This window comes from Pygocentrus nattereri, chromosome 23 (assembly GCF_015220715.1).
Source record: "Pygocentrus nattereri isolate fPygNat1 chromosome 23, fPygNat1.pri, whole genome shotgun sequence".
Lineage (NCBI taxonomy): Eukaryota > Metazoa > Chordata > Actinopteri > Characiformes > Serrasalmidae > Pygocentrus > Pygocentrus nattereri.
The window spans coordinates 10,897,893-10,920,835 of record NC_051233.1 but is presented as its reverse complement, the minus strand read 5'-3'; the positions used below and the strand labels follow the sequence as shown (position 1 = coordinate 10,920,835).

The window sequence follows — 22,943 nt, the reverse complement described above, 5'->3', positions numbered from 1 at the left end:
CTAGAAAGAGGAATATCACATCAATTTATCAATGGCTATGCTAGCAGTCAGGATTTCTTGAATGGTTGCATTATGTGTTTGTATGACATTTGCTGGGTAGTGCAACGTATATGGTGTTTGTAATGTATATAACATGTATAAGTGTATATATTTAGAGTAATGTGTATATATATGTGTGTGTGTGTTTGAGTGTGTATATATATATATATAGGGATGCAGTGCACTGTGAAATATTACACAACATGAGAAATAACATTGAATAGTAATTTTTTAAGGCAGAATTCCTCTTTAGGTAATCCAATATAGAGTTCGTATGTGGTTCCTGATGCTGTAATGTTAGTTATAAGTACAGACAAAAGAACATCGCATAGCGTAACACAGTAGTAGCCATTTGGAAGCTTGAATTTTGACCATACCTTTGTCCATTGTTCATACATTCTTTCAATGCCTGTTTGCTTAATTTCATTTTGGGTGAGGGGCTCTGCTAACATATTATCTTCCTATTTTGTTGGTGTGGTACAAGGTAATCTTCTCCTTTTCTCCTTCTTTTGGTCAAACACCCCCAATTTGGCCTTGGACAGACAGAATGGTATATAAGCACCAGAGTCTGCTGATCAGTAGTTAAACAGTGGAGGGAAGACAATAGATCAATACAGACTTGGAAAGTTGACAGCACCAGTGTTTCTCAACTGCCCATTCGCTCTGATCTCAGACCAGTTCTGACATTTTTGTTACACCAGTTAATCTTGTGATTTGATTGGCGATATCTAGTTCCAGGTCAGCATGACAGCCTGCATGTATACGTGTGCACTGCCACTAAAGAGGGAGGAGGATGAAGGGGTGTTGACCTGAAGACCAATCACCACAGGATCTGAGGCCAGTACTTATCTGCAGATGAGCACGTGTGGCGACTGCTTTTGACCATCCGTCCTGGTGAGCAGCCCCCATCTAGAACAGCAGAATGGTGAGTTTGAAGCCAAAGCCATCCAGCGTCTGCATACTCAGAACATCTTTGCATTACTGATGATAAAAGATCATTAAATTTGGTTGTGAAGTTATAAAACTGGTTTCCTTGATAGTTGATAGCTGTCATAGTTGTTGCTATGCAACATCATATGTGGTTTAGGTACAAGCAGTTAATCAGTGAGTAGGATGGAAGTAGACTACGAATGAGAATGTTGTCAAGAGCATCATTTTCATTCATTTATTGATACAAAATGCTACATTAAGAGACTACTATCATGTTTCTGTCTGCAGACAAGCTACACTGACAAAGGGGAAAAGGTAAAACCTTCATGTTTTCTAAAAGATGCATATCTGTACAGAAATCAGTAATTAGTACTTGAGTATTGATGAGATATACTGATTTTTCACAGATACAATGAACAGGCCACTGGATCTCTCAGTTGAAATGGAATATAGCACTGAGAATATAATTGTTACCCCAAAAAAAAACATATTTTCATTTTTATGCTCATTTTTCTAAATCATTAGAGCACAGCAGCTGCCCTTAAATTGTGTGAAAACTTCATGATGAATGGCTCAACAGAGATTAAACGTTTTGTTGTCTCCTGTAAAGTTTCCATTTTGGAGATACTTGTTTTAATGTGCAAAGGAAACAATGTTCAGTTCACTGCAAGGATCTGCTCAGAGGAAAATTAATACTATAGCATAGAATATTAACATGTCTGGGGACAGACATAATTTGTACTTTTTTGCATTTCAGCCAGAGAGAGGCAAGTTTTTGAGGTTCCACCATGTGAAGTTCTGGGTGGGCAATGCAAAACAGGTAAGTCTTATGTAGTATGCACTCCAGCTTTTTTCAACCCAGTCTCTATCGGTCACAACTGTGGCACTGTCAATTATCTTGGACAGTAATTATGACACATTTCTCTGAATTGAGTAAAAGTACAGTAAACATGCTGACTCAAAACTCAGTTACAATAAAAGCCAATGGGCAGATGCTGAAGCAAGTTAAATATAAGTATATTTATCCATCCACCCATCCATTCTCCAAGCCACTTCTCCGTCAGGGTCGCAGTGGGGGGGGTGTATATGTATATGTGCAAATACAGGGAGTTATTGGGGGGTCTGGGACCCACTAATTTACATCTTGAACCCCCTGAATGTCTCAAAATCAGAATTCTAGAGGGCTCCTGAAAATAAACCTATTATGACACTTAAATACAAGTTCAGAGAGAGGTCATTGTTTAGTCTGCTTCACAATTGGCAAGCTTCTGTCTTTTAAATCTAATTAGAAATGCAGCACTGGTCTGCCTCAGGGTGGCGCTGCAGCAAACTGGTTCACCAGCTGGTCCTTAAAAGCCTCACAACTGTAACTGTACCCTCTAAAAAAAAATTTACAATATAATCTTGCATGTTTCTAAATTTGAAAACTTGTCCAATTCCCCAAGAGATTGGTGGAAAGAGTGAATTTCTTTAAATTGTTGAACTGTTTTATTGAATTATTTTATTTCTCAAACTGCAGATAAAAGAGGAGATGTATAAGATCTCAGTTAACACATGGATGGTCGCATTACCAACTAGAAAAGCGCATTTCCAGAAACAGAATAGTTGTACTTAATAGTTATTTCCATCGAAGCTAGCATCAGCGCCACTATGGCCAGTAAGTTAGCAGGCCACCAATGCTGGAGTAGCCAGTGAACATGGGACCACCCCCCCGAATACCACACAGTAAATTCTTAAACTACAACACTCAGTATGTCAGCCCACATTTCAATTCCTCACTCTTACATAGATTAGCTTTTCTGCCTTCCTATGAAGTTTCACATTGACTACAGTGTCTTGTGAATGGTGCCTAAAGCCTTTAATGGCTTAGCTCACATATTGTCACTATTAGAGCAAAACCTTATATCTCCATTTTTGTACAATTGGTAAATTTTTACACAGTTTGAAAAGGCCAGCTGATCTTAACAATGTGTAAAAATCATGATGAATTGATCAAATTCAATGCTCCAAAATGATGTGGATAAAATCTTTTTACATTAACTTCCATTTTATTTTAAGAATGTGTTTTCCTTCTCCTGTGAAGTTGACATTTTGGAGATTCAAAATTGTTCCAACAGGGTGAATACATTCATCATGTTTCATTATTAGTGATGAACCATGACTATTAGTGCTAGGCCTCCAGAATGGGCCATCAAAACTCAGTCCATCCATCCATTATCTAAGCCGCTTCTCCCTCAGGATCGTGGTGGGGGGCCCTGAAGCCAATCATAGCAGTCATCGGGCGGAAGGCAGGATACACCCTGGACAGGCCGCCAGTCCATCATAAACAGAAAAAATATCTCTATGATAATTTTAATTTAAATTAAGATAAATTAATTAAATTGCTAGCTCCACTATGGGATTCTAGTAGTATGTTAGCGTACTTTTGTAAATCAAAATGCTACTGGTTGATTCAACTATCACTTCCTAATGTTAGAGGTTAATCTGATGCATAATGCCTTCAGCTCAGCTTCTGAAGCCCTAACCAATGGGAGAGCTTGCTTGTCTGTATCTGCCCAGATACAACAGAGAATAAACATTTTTTGCAGTGCTTTTCAAGAATTTAATTTTGTTTACAACCAAAGTTAGATTTTTTTTACTACAATATTACTGCAAAAGTTGCAGTGTTTAAATACTACAACCATATTATGATTATAGTCCAACCAGAAATGGGCTAAAAATTACACACATATGCTTTTTTATTCCACTCCAGTACTCTGAAGGCCTAAAAAGGCACAGCTCATTTTAGACCACCCAAACCATTTAACCCCGCTCTAATCAGCATTTCAGAAATCAGGAAAATAAGCTTTATGTTTATGTTTTGAATCCAGATATCTGATTAGGCTAGCAATACCCAGGATATTAGATCTCTATTTTCCCTCTATTGTTTGTAGTGGTGCAGTTATTACATTTAGACCAGGGTACTTTATCTTTTTAGTGTTTTGCTTATCATCCTGCATAAAGTACATTTATAAAACAAAATGTGCTACAGATTCTAGATATTATTACCAAGTAACTAATAGTAGTTACTGTATAATAAGTTGTATGATTTATACCCCTGCAGTTTAAAGGGTCAAAATGACTTATAGGCAGATCCCTGCTAGACAGAGAGTCTTATTCTGGGACATTCAACTTATGTTTCTTGGCCATATGCAACAGATGAATGATCCACTTTAACCTCAGTATGGGGGCACTGAAAGATAAGCACACTCCAGAACTCTGAATATGAATGATACATATTTAGTTGGTATATATTTGCACTAAGAATATCAATAGAGCCCATATGCTCAGTAATGTCTTTTGTAAACATGACTTCACAGTAATCAGGACAAAGTTGAGTTCATATGCAATAGTGATGCAAGACCGATTGCAGAGATGATAAGTAGCTTTCGCCTGTATTTACACTGTAATCAAGGCCTTCGTGCACTGACCACTGGAGTGGAAAAGACAGGCTTGTCTATCTGAGCCTGATTTTTCTTTTGTATTATAAACTAAAGAGGCTTTACTGACAGGTGGGAACAAAGTAAACAATCAAACCAATTCATTAATGGATTTGTTTATTTTTTCCGCCTTGTTTCATGCATGCAGTCATTCATTCACTAAACATGAGATCACCATGGAGCAGGTTAATCTGATTAAATGAAAGGTTGCTGATTAGACACTACAACATTCCCAGCACACTGATGATCACTGTAGTTCTCTAGTTACAATGGCTGCTAGTTCAAACCTGCATGCGGTTGTGGTGCATTTGCAAACTACATCTGCTCCAGAAGTTTGGAGACACCAAGTTTCTTACAAAATCAAGGGTATTAATATGGAGTTTCTTCTCTAATGGGCTTTACTCTTTTGGGAAGGCTTTTCAACTAGATGTTGGAACATTGCTGTGAGGATTTGACGGCATTCAGCCACAAGAGCATTAGTGAGGTCAGGCACTGATGTTGGATGATTAGTAACTCCAACTTATTCCTGTTCTTGTAATGAATAACTTGTATTAATATCTGTTCTGATTGGACTTCTGCACAAAAATGCATTTTGACCCCTTAATACACTGAAATGCAGGGCAGGACCAGCTTTGAGAACCCCTGTACTAGAACCTTCCTTTCACTATAGCTTGTCTTTTATTCGGCGTTCTCCTGTAGGCGGCAGGCTTCTACTGCGACAAGATGGGCTTTGAGCCTTTGGCCTACAAAGGCCTGGAGACCGGCAGCAGAGAGGTGGTGTCCCACGTCATCAAGCAGGATAAGGTGTGTATTGACTGACACACACACACACACACACACACACACACACACACATACACACACACACACACACACCCACACATACACACACACACCCATACTCTCACATTAATGTGCAAAGCCTTTCTTCTACAGGATGTTATACATAATATACAAAGTACTACGAGCATTACAGAGGATTGTTCTATACAAGGCTGAATAATACATTGCAATACAAAAGTCATATTAATAATTGTTATTTTACAGCTGTGTATAGACGTTTGAACACTCCTGGACAAATGACATGTTTTGCTGATTTTCTAAATGCAAATATATTAGCATCCACACTTCTGCACATTTTAATGCACAATTTCTGTTATTTAATTTACTTTGTTTAGTATATTAGTAGAAATTAACCATAAGATGTATAATATGCCATAACTTGTGTTAAATTGAAAAAACTAACAGTAATTTTGTATTAAAATGTACAGAAATGTAAATGTGTTCTCTGCAGCGGATGACAAACTTATAAGCATGTCACTTGACCAGGTGTGTTCAAACGTTTGCATAAATCTGTATGATTAATAATTGAAACAGTGTACATGGTATTTAAATAATATGAACTAGACAGCAGTTTCTTTCAGGCACTTTATTCCATTTTTGGATATTGTGCGTATAAAAATAAGCCATAGATAGTGCATATGCTATGTACAATTTATGATATCATGCTGCAATTATTTGCCTCTACAACCCCAATTCCAAAGTTGGGACGTTGTGTAAAACATAAATAAAAACAGAATATGATGATTTGCAAATCCTTTTCAACCTATATTAAATTGAATACAAATTAAATACGAATTAAAGACAAGATATTTAATGTTCAAATGGATTAACTTTGTTGTTTTTTGCAAATATTCACTCATTTTGAATTTGATGCCTGCAACATGTTGCAAAGAAGTTGGGACAGGGGCATGTTTACCACTGTGTTACATCACCTTTCCTTTTAACAACACTCAATAAGCGTTTGGGAACTGAGGACACTAATTGTTGAAACTTTGTAGGCGGAATTCTTTCCCATTCTTGCTTGATGTACAACTTCAGTTGCTCAACAGTCCGGGGTCTCCGTTGTCGTATTTTGCGCTTCATAATGCACCACACATTTTCAATGGGAGACGGTCTGGACTGCAGGCAGGCCAGTCAAGTACCCGCACTCTTTTACTACGAAGCCACGCTGTTGTAACACGTGCAGAATGTGGCTTGGCATTGTCTTGCTGAAATAAGCAGGGACGTCCCTGAAAAAGACGTTGCTTGGATGGCAGCATATGTTGCTCCAAAACCTGTATGTACCTTTCAGCATTAATGGTGCCTTCACAGATGTGCAAGTTACCCATGCCATGGGCACTAAAACACCCCCACGCCATCAGAGATGCTGGCTTTTGAACAATCCAGACAGTCTTTTTCCTCTTTGGACACAAAAGTCCATGATTTCCAAAAACAATTTGAAATGTGGACTCAGACCACAGGACACTTTTCCACTTTGCGTCAGTCCATCTCAGATGAGCTCGTGCCCAGTGAAGCCGGCGGCGTTTCTGGGTGTTGTTGATATATGGCTTTCACTTTGCATGGCAGAGTTTAACTTGCACTTGTAGATGGAGCGACGAACTGTGTTCACTGACAGTGGTTTTCTGAAGTGTTCCTGAGCCCATGTGGTAATATCCATTACAGAATGATGTCGGTTTTTAATGCAGTGCCGCCTGAGGGATCGAAGGTCACAGGCATGCAATGTTGGTTTTCTGCCTTGCCGCTTACTTGCAGAGATTTCTCCAGATTCTCTGAATCTTTTGATAATATTATGGACTGTAGATGATGAAGTCCCTAAATTCCTTGCAATTGCGCATTGAGAAACGTTGTTCTTAAATTGTTGGACTATTTGTTCACTCGGTTGTTCACAAAGTGGTGAACCTCACCCTATCCCTGCTTGTGAATGACTGAGCCTTTCAGCGATGCTCCCTTTATACCCAATCATGACACTCACCTGTTTCCAATTAACCTGTTCACATGGAATGTTCCAAACAGGTGTTTTTTAAGCATTCCTCAACTTTCCCAGTCTTTTGTTGCCCCTGTCCCAACTTCGTTGGAACATGTTGCAGGCATCAAATTCAAAATGTGTGAATATTTGCAAAAAACAATAAAGTTTATCCTTTTGAACATTAAATATCTTGTCTTTGTGGTGTATTCAGTTGAATATAGGTTGAAAAAGGTTTGCAAATCATTGTGTACTGTGTTTATTTATGTTTTACACAACGTCCCAACTTCATTGGAATTGGGGTTGTAGATTGATCATCACTTTAATGTAGAATGTTCTGTATATTAACTTCATTATAATTGAATTCTAGATGTTATATAGTTCTCTCTGTCATTTTTCTTCATCTTCATCATTTGGCATTCAGGTTTTCATGTTTTTCTAGCTTCTTAGCTGCTTGCTAAGTATTCAAAATAAGTCATTAGGACCAGCATATTAGAATTTTATACTTGCCACCTAAACTGTTTTTTATGGGGGAAATAATTCCAAGCTTTTGGTAATTTAAATTATTCCAGCATATCAATCAGGACTGATGGGGAGTGTGACAATATTTCTCATTATTCTGCTAAATTACATCCCATTACATCATAGCATTCTTTTCTGAGCATATCGTAGGCATTTTTCTTTAATAATGGAATGTTTCTTCAAAAATGGGTTGTAATTAGTCTTGTTTAATTTGATGTAGTGCAGTGCAGTGTGGGAAATGTTGTGTTGAGTATTTTTTCAGTGTGTGCAATCATTAATCATATAATTTATTGTAAAACTGTCTTGAAGTATCACCATACATTTCTTACATATTCCTAACCACGGGTTTTATCTTTTCCTCAGATATTGTTTGTCTTTGAATCTGCTCTAAATCCTGGAAATGAAGGTATTCATCTCAACCTTTTGATCATAAGTGATCCTAATCATTTATAAAATCCTTATTAGCACATTGTGAATTTCCCCGCTGTGGGACTAATAAAGGATTATCTTATCAACCCAGAAGCCACCATGTCCTGATCTCTGTTTGTCTCTCCACACAGAGATGGGGGAGCATCTCATTCAACACGGGGATGCTGTCAAGGACATCGCGTTCCAAGTAGAAGACTGTGACTTTCTGGTCAAGGTAAATAATACTGATCACTATGGAGACCCTAAGGTGACATGGTGGTTACTTATTAATAAGGCGTGGCTACAAATTAATAAACTGAGGCCATGAGTTAAGCCTCTTATATGTTGTGGTTTCAGTATAATAAACTGTGTTATTCTTAATCTTATTCAAAGAGATTTCTATACTAAGGCCACAAATTACCACATTGAGACCACAAATTAATATACTGAGGCCAGTAATTTAGTAACAAGTAACTTGTGGGCTCAGTATCATAATTTGTGGCCTCAATATACTAATTTGTAGGCTCAGCACTGTAATTTGTGGGTTCAATATAGTAACTAGTGGCCTCAACATAGAATTTGTAAGCTCAGTACAGTAATTTGTGGGCTCAATATAACAATTTGTAGGCTCAAATCAGCAATTTGTGGCCTCAATATAGTAACCGGTGGCCTCGATATAGCAATTTGTAGTGTTCATGAAGTAGTTTGTGGGCGCAGGATAGTAATTCATGGCCTCAATGTAATAATTTGTAGGCTCAGTGCAGAAATTTGTGGGCTCAATATAATTGTGGCCTTGATATAGCAATTTAGAGGCTCAACACAATAATTTGTGGGTTCGATATTGTAACTTGCGGCTTCAGTATATTAATTTGTGGCCATGAATTATTAAAAAATAATCACAGAGTCACCTTAGAGGCTTTGTAGGTCACAAAGGGAGATTTTATGGAGTTTTTATTCTGTGTAAAGAGCTCAGTGAATAGAGGTGGCTCAGTTATACAATTGATAACTCTTACAATTTGGCATCCTACCTGTTGGTGGCAGTGTTATAGTATTACGCTCAATACAGTAGTCTTGACCCTAACCTTTATGAGTGGTGTGATGATGCCTGGATTTGGTACGGCTTCACTGAGGAGTTTGCTGTAGGTTGCATGATTATTTGCTTTACTAGATGGAAATAAAAAAGAAATCCTCCTTCAAAAGGTGAACATGGTTCTATATCTCTAACACTGATGAGTTCCTTTTCAGTCAAATAACACGTGTTTTTTGTCTCCCGAACGGCTCTTTGTACAGTAACATTACCAGTTCATTGCCTGTTTAAGTAAAGACGGTGGAAAAGACCATTTTATTCGCATCAACAGGCCTGCACAAAGACATGAGGTTGACATTTAGATACTAGAACTAGTATCAACAAACTATTGATTATACTAGTCTGCTATTTGTATTTTTGTAGATAATAAAACCACAGAGTGCAACTGTGGTGCGACTGTAGGATCAGAGTAGGCATGCTTATAACAGATGGTTACAATTCTCGCTGGAGCTGAAGCGTACTTTTCACCATGGTCTTCCCTTGTATATATTAACAGAAAGCCAAAGAGAGGGGAGCAGTGATAGTCAAAGAGCCGTGGGTGGAACAGGACAAGGATGGCAAAGTGAAATACGCTGTGGTTCAAACGGTGAGAAACACAAACATGAAAGTTTGCATTCTTATCTTTGTGGGATATTTCCACCATCATGTTCTGTACCTAAACAAACCAGAAACTTACCATTAGGAAGCAAATGGAAATACTTTTTTTTCCATATTTTCCATAATCCTGAGGAGGTTTGGTGACCACAAGGAGTTAAATACACTTTGCTTTGTTTTCTCAGTATGGAGATACAACCCACACCTTAGTTGAGTATATGGGCCCATACAAAGGCCTGTTCCTACCAGGCTATGAAAAACCCCTCTTCAAAGACCAACTGCTTGCAAAACTGTGAGTATGTTAGCATAACTGAACTCTGAAGTGATTCTAAAGTTTCATTCATTGAAATGTGGTCATAGAAGTTGTTAGTAAAGCCGGGCAGGTGTGGGCTTTCTCATAGCCTCTCGACTCGGTGCCTGTATGTTGGGGTTTTCCCCGGTGGACGAGAGTGTTGGGGAATGGGTCCTGACTGCTGTATGTGCTTATGCACCGAACAGCAGTTCAGAGTACCCAGCCTTCTTAGAGTCCTTGCGAGGGTTGCTTTAAAGTGCTCCTCCTGGAGACTCTATTGTCCTACTGGGGCACTTTAACGCTCACGTGGGCAATGACAGTGAGACCTGGAGGGGTGTGATTGGGAGGAATGGCCTCTCTGATCTGAACCCGAGTGGTGTTCAGTTTTTGGACTTCTGTGCAAACCACAGTTTGTCCATCACGAACACCATGTTTGAACACAATGATGTCCATAAGTGCAAATGGCACCAGGACACCCTAGGCCCCAGTTCAATGACTGACTTTGTAGTCGTGTCATCGGACTTGCGGCCATGTGTTTTGGACACTCGGGTAAAGAGAGGAGCTGAGCTGTCATCACCACCTGGTGGTGAGTTGGATCAGGTGGTGGGGGAAGATGCTGGTCAGACCAGGCAAGCCCAAACATATAGTGAGGGTTTGCTGGGAACGTCTGGCAGAAGAACCTGTCCGATTGATCTTCAACACACACCTCCATCAGAACTTTGACCAGATATTGGGGGAGGTGGGGGACATTGACTTAGAATGGGCCATGTTCCGCTCCTCCGTTGTTGAAGCGGCTGACTGTAGCTGTGGCCGTAAGGTAGTTGGTGCCTGTCAGGGCGGTAATCCTCGAACCCGGTGGTGGACACCCCAGAGATGCCGTCAAGCTGAAGAAGGAGTCCTACCGGGCATGGTTGGCCTGTGGGACACCAGAGGCAGCTGGCAGGTATCGACAGGCCAAGCGATCTGTGGCTTCAGTCGTCGCCAAGGCAAAAACCTGTTTGTTTGGAAAGTGACTTTAAGTCGGCTCCGAAAAGATTCTGGCAAACCATCAGGCGACTCAGAAGGGGAAAGCAGTGTGCCACTAGCACTGTATATAGTGGAGATGGTGTGCTGCTGACTTCGACTGAAGACGTCATTGGGTGGTGGAAGGAATCCTTTGAGGACCTTCTCAATCGCAACGACACGTTCTTCAGTGAGGAGGCAGAGTCTGGGGACATGGGAGTAGGCTTGTCCATTACTGAGGCCGAAGTCACTAAGGTAGTTAAGAAGCTCCTTGGTGGCAAGGCTCCAGGGGTGGATGAGATCCGCCCTGAGTTCCTCAAGGCTCTGGATGTTGTGGGGCTGTCTTGGCTGACACGCCTTTTCAACATTGCAGTGTCACTGGATTGGCAGACTGGGGTGTTGATGCCACTTTTTAAAAAGGGGGACTGGAGGGTGTGTTCCAACTACAGGGGCATCACACTCCTCAGCCTCCCTGGTAAGGTCTGTGCAGGGGTACTGGAGAAGAGAGTCCGGCTTATAGTCAAACCTTGGATCCAGGAGGAGCAGTGCGGGTTCCGCCCTGGTCGTGGAACACTTGACCAACTCTTCACCCTCTCCAGGATTCTGGAGGGTTCATGGGAGTTTGCCCAACCAGTCCACATGTGCTTTGTGGATCTGGAGAAGGCATTCGACTGTGTTCCCCGGGGTATTCTGTGGGAGGTGCTTCGGGAGTACGGGGTACATGGCTCTTTGCTACGAGCCATTCAGGCCCAGTACAAACAAAGCTCGAGTTTGGTTCGCATAGCCGGCAGTAAGTCAGACTCATTCCCAGTGAGAGTTGGACTCCATCAGGGCTGCCCTTTGTCACAGATTCTATTCATAATTTTTATGGATAGAATTTCTAGGTGCAGTCAGGCGATGGAGGGTGTCCGGTTTTGTGACCTCAGGGTCACATCAGTGCTGTTTGCAGATGATGTGGTCCTATTGGGGACATCAGGCCGCAAACTTCAGCTTTCGCTGGATCGGTTTGCAGCCGAGTGTGAAGCGGCCGAAATGAGAATCAGTACCTCTTAATCCGAGACCATGGTTCTCAGGCGGAAAAGGGAGGAGAGCCCTCTCTGGGTCGGGGATGAGCTCTTGCCTCAAGTGGAGGAGTTCAAGTATCTCGGGGTCTTGTTCACGAGTGATGGTACAAGGGAGCGGGAGATTGACAGGTGGATTGGTGCTGGGTCAGCAGTGATGCGGGCTCTTTACCGGTCTGTTGTGGTAAAGAAAGAGCTGAGCCATAAGGCAAGGCTTTCGATTTACCGGTCGATCTACGTTTCCACCCTCACCTATGGTCATGAGCTTTGGGTAATGACCGAAAGAATAAGATCGCGAATACAAGAGGCCGAAATGAGTTTCCTCCGCAGGTTGTCTGGACTCTCCCTTAGAGATAGGATGAGAAGTTCGGTCATCCGGGAGGGACTCGGAGTAGAGCCGCTGCTTCTTCACGTCGAGAGGAGCCAGCTGAGGTGGTTTGGGCATGTGGTTAGGATGCCTCCTGGACGCTTCCCTTGGGAAGTGTCACAGGCAAGTCCACCTGGGAGGAGACCCCAGGGAAGACCCAGGACACGCTGGCGTGACTATATCGCCCTGCTGGCCTGGGAGCGCCTCGGAATCCCCCTTGGAGAGCTAGTGGAAGTGGCTGGGGAAAGGGAGGTCTGGGCCTCATTGCTTAGGATGCTGCCCCGCGACCCGAACCCCGGAGAAGCGGAAGATAATGGATGGATGGATGGATGGATGGATGGATGGATGGATGGATGGATGGATGGATGGATGGATGGATGGATGATATCCTAAAACATTACAGTGAACTGGGCTGAGCCCCAAATCTTTATATTCCAAGCCAAATCCCCTGGTTCTGCACACCCTCAAAATCCCAATTTAATCTCTGAGTTGATGCACATCAACTTTCACATCAGACCACTCTAAAAGACTGCCTTTGCATCTCAGCCATGGAATTATGCAGAAATTTAGAAAAATTGAATTCCTCATATCTCATATAAGAAGCACAGAGATGCTCTGTCCTACTGATTTTTTCCTATTATTTATTCTCTTGCTTGCAGGCCTCCAGGCTGCCTGAGCTTCATCGACCACATTGTGGGAAACCAGCCAGATGATGAAATGGTGCCGATATCAGACTGGTGAGAGAACGCACGCAGCCCACGTAGTGCTGGCGCAACCCCAGAACAAGCAATCAATAAGGGCCATTCCTAGAAAAAATCCCTTGCTCCCTGGCAGTAAGGGCACATTCGTTTGGAAGTGAAGGGAAAATTTCCATCAGAATGTATTTTCTATAAATCAGTCATCAGGCCTGAGCCAAATCCATTATCATTCCATAATTATCCTTCACTATACTGTGATTAATTGGTGAATGACTTGCATTAGTGTTATTTCATATTTCATTACTGTTCTCTCTCTCTGTCTCTCTCTCTCTCTTTCTCTCTCTCTCTCTCAGGTACCTGAAGTGCCTGCTGTTCCACCGATTCTGGTCCATAGATGATAAACAGATCCACACACAGTACAGTTCTCTCAGGTCTATTGTGGTCACCAACTATGAAGAGACCATCAAGATGCCCATCAATGAACCAGCACATGGAAAAAAGAAGTCGCAGATCCAGGTCTAAAAGATGATCTCTTGCATCATAAATCATCAAAATGGGTTTGCCCATTCTCACTGATGTAAAACCAGTCTTACATAAGAACTGGGCTCAGATCATCAGTGATAACAGCTAATGCACATGTTAAATGTTACTCATAATGTGAATGCTTGTTAACAGGTTATTTTAGAGTTCGTCTTTCTCATTATGTGTAGGAATATGTTGACTACAATGGAGGACCTGGAGTGCAGCATATTGCCCTAAATACATCGAACATCATACAAGCAGTAAGTTTCTTAAAAAAATACATGTTGTTCCAATTTTAAAGGGCCCATATAATGGAAAATGTGTTTACATGCACTTGATAATACAATAACTGCAGAAAATCTGATGTTTACATGCACTTGGATAATGAGATAATGGGAAAATTTCAGGTTTACATGAGTCAGGCAGTAGTTGGATTTCTGTTGTGCAAACAGCCAAGACGTGACATAAACATAATGTAAACCTCAAACTTCATGCCGCACCTTTTTTGTTTAAATCATGCCACTTTACCTGAAACTATGGAACATACACCATGTAGAAGATGAAGAATATTTAAATCCTTCATTTTCTCAAGCATGTCATGAGTTTCAGCATCGCTCCAGAAGTGTCTAGCTGCTATTTAAACACTCTGTCCACTCTATTAGACACTCCTACCTTGTCAGTCCACCTTGTAGATGTAAAGTCAGAGACGATAGCTCATCTGCTGCTGCACAGTTTGTGTTGGTCATCCTGTAGTCCTACATCAGTGGTCACTGGACGCTGTTGGCTGGATATTTTTGGCTGGTGGACTATTCTCAGTCCAGTGGTAACAATGAGGTGTTTAAAAACTCCAGCAGCACTGCTGTGTCTGACCCACTCGCACCAGCACAACACACACTAACACACCACCACCACCACGTCAGTGTGGAACTACGAAGTGCACCTACATAGTAAGTGGAGCTGATAAAATGGACAATGAGCATAGAATGAGTATAATGTTACGCCTCATCGGTGTATATCTGCCTGCTGCAGTTTCGCCCCAGCCATTCACAGTCAAGCCAGACTGCTTTTTGATTAAGGTGTAGCACAGGGAAAGGAGGCTGAAATCATCACAATGTCACCACAATGTCAATATACATATATATATATATATATATATATATATATATATATATCATTGCTGTGAGGATTTAATTGCATTCAGCCACAAAAGCATTAGTCAGATCAAGTATTTATATATATATATATATATATATATATATATATATATATATATATATATATATGTGTGTGTGTGTGTGTGTGTGTGTGTGTGTACTTTAAACTGATGCTTGACATTGTGTATATATATATATATGTGTGTGTATATATATATATATATATATATATATATATATATATATATATAAAAATACTTGATCTGACTAATGCTTTTGTGGCTGAATGCAATTAAATCCTCACAGCAATTTTCTAACATCTACTGTAAAGTCTTCTGAGAAGAGTAGTGGCTGTTCAAGTAGCAAAGAAGAGAATAACCTTATTAATAATCTAGATTTCAGACATAAGCAAGTGTCTACGAAGTTTCGAACATTTAGTATGTACAGGCAAGTATAATTGTAATATGCTGCATTCATTATGAATCCTGCGTCTCAATTTCCACTCTTAATCAGATAGTGAACCTCAGAGCCCGCGGGATGGAGTTCTTGTCGGCTCCAGATACCTACTATGACAGCCTGCGTGAGAAGCTTAAGACAGCCAAGATCAAAGTGAAGGAGGACCTGAAGACCCTGCAGGTAAGACTTAGCAGGCAGCAGTCAGGGCCTAGATACATGATAGAGAACCAACAAATGAATCAACATGTTGAAGCAAAATCAGGCAACTGTGTCCAGGCCTTTAGGGTCAATGTGCTGTCAGTGTAACTGAATGATTGCCGATTACAACACAGCACAGTGCAGCTCAGCTCAGCTCTCCAAGGTTATGACAGGGATTTCACCTTTAAATTATTTTTGTTCACTGATTGGATGACAGCCAATTTCATTATTGTCTTGCTCTTCTTTTTTCCCTTCTTCCTTTGTCATCCCTTTTTTTCCACTGCACAGGACTTAAAAATCTTAGTCGACTTTGATGATAAGGGCTACCTGCTGCAGATCTTCACCAAGCCTTTGCAGGACAGGCCTACTCTCTTCCTAGAGGTCATCCAGAGGAACAACCATTTTGTGAGTAGAGATAAGAATGTCAATAAATATAACAGTAAAATATATGTAAATGGCACAAAACCTCCAAAAGTGGTGGGGAAAAAAGGCTGTACTAATGGAACTATAGCTGAGTGACTGACTAAAGACAACTAGACCACTGACAGTTAAAGTAAAGCTAACTTTTTTCAGCACTACATATACAGTCATGTGTAGAAGTTTGGACACCACTTGTTAAATTTCATGTTTCTAAGTAAAAAGAGTTAACACATCCTCTACAGAGAATACTCCTCAATATGTTTCTTTTTCCCCGTTAATTTATTGCATTATTTCTGTTTATTTGCTGAGTTTAACATATTAGGGAAAAAAATATAATTTGACCAATGTATCCAAAATTGTACACATGACTGTAGCATATAATATAATACAATATAATATAATATGATGTAATATAATATAATAACTTGCCCCAACAGACCATGTTATTATATGTTAGGGCTAGTGTTTAGGCCCTTATCACATTTGCGCTTTGACCTAGAAAATTAAAAGTTATTAAGTGAGTTGGGTTAAGCGTATATATAAAGCGCAGTCAAAAATCTCAATGAAGTTGGCAGCCTACCCACTTAAGACCCAGTACAATAGAGCCTTCATGGGAAATTACTAGGGGTGGCATCTTTGTTTTTTTTAGTTTTGGTTTTTCAGTTTCACTTTGGGAGTGAAAACAGTTCAGGATTCTACATCGAAGTGTTCTGCTCTGATTGCAAGCTGCTTCTGGCATGTATGAACGTGTGCGCCCCAGTAAAATACAGTTTAAGGGTTGCATGTGAATGACACAAAGTCCAAACATTACCAATAACATGCCTGGTTTGAAGTGTGAACAGGGCTCATGTTTTGACCCACTTGGTTCAGCATAGAGAGCAAATATTAAGTCTAGGCTTAGTGTAGCACCAGTAGAAAATACTGAAATTGACAATTTAGTAAATTTTACAGTGTGGTAATAAACTGTGTTTAAGCGCATTAGTTTGCATCTAATAGTAAAATAGTTTTACTAGATAAGTGAGCTGCAACAGCCCCATCACAGGCCAAGAGGTCTAACTGTCATTCCTCAATATCACTTGTATACATTGGAAAGAAATGCCCGCGTTAGAACATGGAACAGCAGCGCACTACACTGGACTACATAAAGAGCACTAAGCACAAAGGTTTCATTGAGTGTGTTTACATGTACTCAATAATCCGGTCATAATCAGACTTCTGCAGTTATCTGATTATTCACATGGTCTTTTAAAAAGCATTCTCCAATTTCTAGTAAGGTCTAGAAATCTGATTAAGAAATCTAATAAAGAGTAATCAGATTTCTCAGTGCATGTGAACTCTTAATCTTTGGATTTCTCAATCTGCGCATGTGTAAAAAAAGATGACGGCACCAGAAAATGCAGCCAGATGAAGCAAAACGCTGAAACCAACTACATGCTTGACGAAATGAAGGATTTAATTATTCTTTATCCTCTAGATGATTTATGTTCATATTTTCAGGTAAAGTGGTGCAATGATTAAAAAAAAACCCACAACATGAAGTTTAAGTTTTACATTATGTCACATTTTCTTCTGAGTTTATGGGCTGGTGGCAAAGCAGAAATCTGATTACCACCCAGTTCATATAGACCCGGAGTTTCACAATATCTGATTACCTAAGTGCATGTAAACGCGATTCATCAGGATTACTGATGAAATGTTCCACAGATTATGGATTATTAAGTGCATGTAAACACACTCATTGTTTGGGAAATGTCCCACTCGGCAAATGAAAGGGAGATTTTCATTGGTTGTGCTGCTGAGTTTGAATCTCTGTTTGGGCCTATTGTTTGGCACTTCGTGCAGTTTATGAAGAGGGGAGATTTTTTTCAATGCAAGCTTCCCAGTACCTTGAAAAGTGGTGGGTCAAAATTGCTTGCCTGCTTGGTTCTGGCACGGCCACTAATAGCAAGAATCCTGAGAAGTACGGATTAGAAAATCCAGGCAAATATTTGACATTGCATTTCTGATTACGTCTGGAGCAGATACAAAAAAAGATAGTAGTCGCATGTAGGTGAAAGATCTTTGTGTGTACATTCCCATTCACATTCAGTCTTAGTGATCACAAAGGTAGTTATTTATTCATAATTATTCAAAAAGCATTCTCGCTACATGAAAAATGGCATATCTACTGTCTCTGTGACGCTTCTGTGTTTTCATATTTAAACTGACAAATCACCCCACTTATTTGAATTAATACTCTTTAGAAGTGTTATGCCATTTTTGTCTCACACACAGACACACATTTTCTAAGCTGCTTCTCCTTCTGGGCCACGGGGGGTGCTGGAGCCTATCCCAGCTGTCATTGGGCAGAAGGCAGGATACACCCTGGACAGGTTGCCAGTCCATCACAGACAGACATATACATTTACTCACACACTCACACCTAGGATTTAGCATGTCCAGTTGGCCTGACTGCATGTCTTTGGACTGCGGGAGGAAACCGGAGAACCCGGAGGAAACTCCACACAGAAAGGACCCTGGTCGCCCAGCTGGGGAATCAAACCCAGGCCCTTTTTGCTGTGAGGCACAAAACTTACAAGCTTTCCAGCACAAGCGCTACCTGTTCAAAAAGTTTAAAACAGCCCTATATGGTGTACTTCGGAGTACCTTAAAGGTACAACAATGACCTTAACATCCAATAGTCCAATAAATTCAAATAAGTTAAATAAGTCACAATGAGCTACTAAGTCCAGTTCTGTGTTTAATTTTGTTGTGTTGGTAACAGCATCTTGATTGCTTTGCTGTTGGTCACATAGCTCACTTTTAAGCCTCAGACCAAAAAAGAGAAGCATGGCATCTAACAAACTTGAGTTCCTATGCTCATCAATGCTGGATGTACTAAAGAGTTCCTTTGCAGTTCTAGAGGAAACTGAGTAGTTATTTTTTTACAGTATGTCTTTGAAGTCATTACTTCATATAAATACTTCTACTCATGTATAGAGTTTAGAACACTATTATTGTGTTTATTCCGCCCTAACACATCTTATTCAATTCATAAATGGCTTCATAAGTGCTCAGTGATTTTGAACGAATGTTACAGCAGTGAAAACATTATGCTAAGCATACCGTCTTTGGGACTGGGCCGCCTTAAGATAGTTTGTTGCTTGTTTGGACAGGCCCAGTGATTAACTAGGGGCATTTTCAATCCTTGAAGTGGAGGAAATGCCCAAAGACAGGACGTTTCTGCCCAACCACACCAAAGAGGCGCTGATACTTAAAAAGCATTCTCTGCTTTACATTTGGACGCTCAAAACATTCATTTCACTCCCTTTGAAGAGGAGAAAGCAAGTTTCCAAAACAGCCTAAAAGCCTAGTCATTTTTTTTATTTGCATTAATTAATCAGATGCTATCTTAGCACCAGTGATTATTGTTAATAGTGACTGTTATATATATATATATATATATATATATATATATATATATATATATATATATATTATCAGATATCGTAGTATTTTGGAACCTAATCAAATAATACGTTTAATAACAGTCACTGTTAACAATCACTGGTGCTAAGATAGCATCTGATTAATTAATGCAAATAAAAAAAATAATAATATAGATATTTAGAATTTAAAGGGGATCCTGATCTCTTCACAGTGGTGGTGATAGGAGCCAGTTGTCGCAATGTCGACAACACAAATATAGCCCATTTATTTATTATCCAACCACCAGTGAACCTACATGTCTTTTTATGTGAAAAGCTGAGAATGAAAAATTGTGGTAAATTTATTTTCTTTGGGACCTATAAATCTCTCCACTGCATATTTCTAAATATCTCTGCACCATGAATGGTTTAAAGAAAATATACATTACACCTAAAGTTAAACTTTTCAGCCGTCTGGTTCCAGTCACCACCACTGTGAACAATTCTGACTCAGTAGGTTTCTCCAGAACTTCACATCAGACCACTCTGAATGACTCTGTTTACATCTTAAACATTTAATTATGCAGAGGTTTTGAACATTTGTGGTGGACATCATTTGCATTCAAATCTCTGCTTGTCTCCACATTGTGTGAAAGTTTGATGAATTGTTTGATGAAAAGTAGTTTGCACATCAGCCAAATCTGCACACTTTTTATGCAGCTTTGATGAATAAGGGTCAGTGTCCTCAAATATCAATAATAGATGGCTTTCTTTCTTATAAAGAAATTTCTTATACATATATGTCTTGCAACCCCATGGAAATAAAAATTGGCAGAGCAAATCATATATGCATAGAGAATTACAAATATGCTACGTTTCTAGAGTTTCTGTAGTTTTTCACCTTCAAGATACATCATCAGAAAGGTGTTTTCTGGTATTTAAACTGTAAACATCTTGCTGTAGAGACTAATGTTGCACTGTGGTAGCAGGAAAGTAGGCATATTTATAGCAGATGTAACAATGGTTACATTTTTATTTTGGCTTAGCAAGAAGGCCCTGGGTTCCAGCTGGGCGACTGGGATCCTTTCTGTGTGTAGTTTGCATGTTCTCCTGTGTTTGTGTAGGTTTCCTAGTAGTGCTCACATCCCAAAGCCATGTAGTCAGGCCAAGTGAAGATACTAAATTGCCCGTAGGTGTGAACATGTGGGTGAATGCATGTGTCTGTCTGTCTGCCCTGTGATGGACTAGCGACCTGTCCAGTGTGTTTCCTGCCGTCCGATGACCAATAGGACAGGTTCCAGCACCCCCCCACCCCCCCCCCCCCCCCCACCCCCGACCCAAGAGGACAAGCAGCTTAGATGATGTGTGTGTGTGTGTGTGTGTGTGTGTGTGTGTGTGTGTGTGTGTATGCATTCCCTTTTCTTGGAGTATGGACTTAATGCAACTTAAAAATGATAACTGCAACAGAAAGTGATACAGTGATGTTCCGTTACTTAAGGTTCTGAAGACATACCCTTGTAGAGACCACCACAGTGACAGCCTTAATAGTTTTCCCTTCAACAGTTCTCCCTGAACGGGACAGCCTGTACTGTTTAATCAAACCCTTTTTAAAATGTGTTTCAGGGCTTTGGAGCTGGTAACTTCAAATCTCTGTTTGAGGCCATTGAAAAAGACCAGGACGCCAGGGGCAACCTCACCGCCCTCACTTCAGATGGTGATCTGAAGGCTTTCTACTGACAGATTTACTCGGGTAAATGTAAGCAGGTAGCATATAGGACTTGTCAGATACCATAGAAAAGGTTCAGATAATAACCTCACAAACTCTATTCTATTCACACAAGTAAACCTCTAACATCTTGACACTTCATGTGAGAATTGAACACCAGACTGACTTTAAAGCAATGTCAATAAAGCCACTGTTACTGGAAAAATATCTGTCCTTTGTTTCTGTATTTAAAGTAAGTTTTGAACCATAAAAGTCTATGTTGAATACTTGTTATTTGATGCATTATTGTTTTGCCTAGGTAACTGCTAAGAGTGGCAGAGGACCATCAATAAACACTCTTTAAGAATGCAAAGATCTATGAATATGCACGATTATGCAAATTGCAAACTCTCGCTTGCGTTCCGGTTCCCAAAGCCTGATCATTCCCTTCACCAACGCTGCTTATACCTTTGGCGAATTGGGAATGAAATCTACAGATTATCACACATTAAACCATAAGCTAGGCAACTGTTACTAAATGTTGAACAGTGCTAAGGAAGCTAAAGTACAGCCAATTATTCTAATGCTAAACCATAAGCTGAACAACTCCTAGTAAATTTTGAGTAGTGCAAAGAAAAGCAAAGAACAGCCCGATTATTATATTAGTTTTATGTTGGTAATTATGCTAGTGCTAGCTTAGCAGGCTAATTAGCTAAGCACACCACCGAACAGCTTAGATTCTGTATTTTTGTTACTCCAACACCTCGACTTCTCTCTCTGATTTGAGTCTTTATCCATTAAAAATCCATTAAAACGCTACCGCAAGATAGTGGCTCAAAACACAAAAAAAGATTCCCTGCTTCAGATTTGAGTCTTTATCAAAGGTTGAGGAAACACAGCTTTTGGGTTCAAATAGTTGAGTATGAGATGGAGCTCACCAGAAACAAACAAGCTCCCGCCCTGAATAATCAGAAAATAAACTAGTGAAATCCTCAAATTATCACACATTAAATGTTAAACCATAAACTGAACACCTGATAGTAAATGTTGAAGGAAGCTAAAGTAGAGCCAATTATGATGTTAGCTATGTCAGTGCTAGCTAAGCAGGCTAGTTAGCTCAACACACCACAGAACAGCTTAGATTCTGTATTTTTGTTACTCCAACACGCATCACTTGACTTCTCTCGCTCTGTTTTGAGTCTTTATCCTTTAAAATTGCAGATATCGAACCTGTGTGGTGCTGTATGAAACTGTTTATCTCTTCACTAAGGTTACGCTAGCCTGTGATGCTACCACAAGATTAGCATAGCTAATGGCTCAACACACAAAAATGACTTCTTGCCTCAGGTTTGAGTCTTTATCTTTAAAGGTTGACTCAGTGAAGCCTCATTGAACTGAGATCTAACCTGTTTTGTAAAGCTATTCACCTGCTTGCAATGCGAACATTAACCTGTTAACAAGTGGTTTATAAAGCAGTGGGCTGCTACCTGACAATACACCAGCTCTATGCACTATATTTGACAGTTTGTTACATAGATATTTATATAAATTTGACACTAAATACCACCATCATTTCATTTATTTATTTTAGCTAAGTATTGATTACATCTCAAACATTGTTAGCTACATTTTCACTCTGTAAGTTTACAGTCAACTTGTAGTCCTCGTTTTATCTTATTATAGTATATTGGACCATGATAGGTTTAATCTCATTTGTGACGTACAAGACTGCTACGTAGCACCCCATAAATCCCGGAAGTGCAATGAAAGCCTATGTTTTCAGTGGAAAAGGGGTC

The 22,943-nt window shown here is 40.0% G+C and overlaps 1 protein-coding gene across 1 annotated transcript; it reads left to right on the top strand.

Annotated features, from left to right (window-relative positions):
- The first annotated feature begins 840 nt into the window (after positions 1–840).
- Positions 841–21,375, top strand: hpda (4-hydroxyphenylpyruvate dioxygenase a). The gene is made up of 14 exons (XM_017685702.2): positions 841–964; positions 1,258–1,284; positions 1,727–1,789; positions 5,148–5,252; positions 8,140–8,182; positions 8,337–8,419; positions 9,768–9,857; positions 10,051–10,157; positions 13,247–13,324; positions 13,639–13,801; positions 13,996–14,067; positions 15,475–15,597; positions 15,904–16,020; positions 21,066–21,375. Exons 1-14 carry the CDS (start codon positions 962–964, stop codon positions 21,177–21,179), a joined length of 1,188 nt encoding a protein of 395 aa, XP_017541191.1. The 5' UTR covers positions 841–961; the 3' UTR covers positions 21,180–21,375.
- The last annotated feature ends 1,568 nt before the right edge of the window (positions 21,376–22,943 follow it).

What these genes read in the sequence shown, in the direction of transcription:
- hpda (XM_017685702.2), top strand. An exon ending in AAAAGAAGTCGCAGATCCAG is followed by an intron (nt 13,802 to 13,995) that starts GTCTAAAAGATG and finishes CATTATGTGTAG; the next exon opens with GAATATGTTGACTACAATGG. An exon ending in CATCGAACATCATACAAGCA is followed by an intron (nt 14,068 to 15,474) that starts GTAAGTTTCTTA and finishes ACTCTTAATCAG; the next exon opens with ATAGTGAACCTCAGAGCCCG.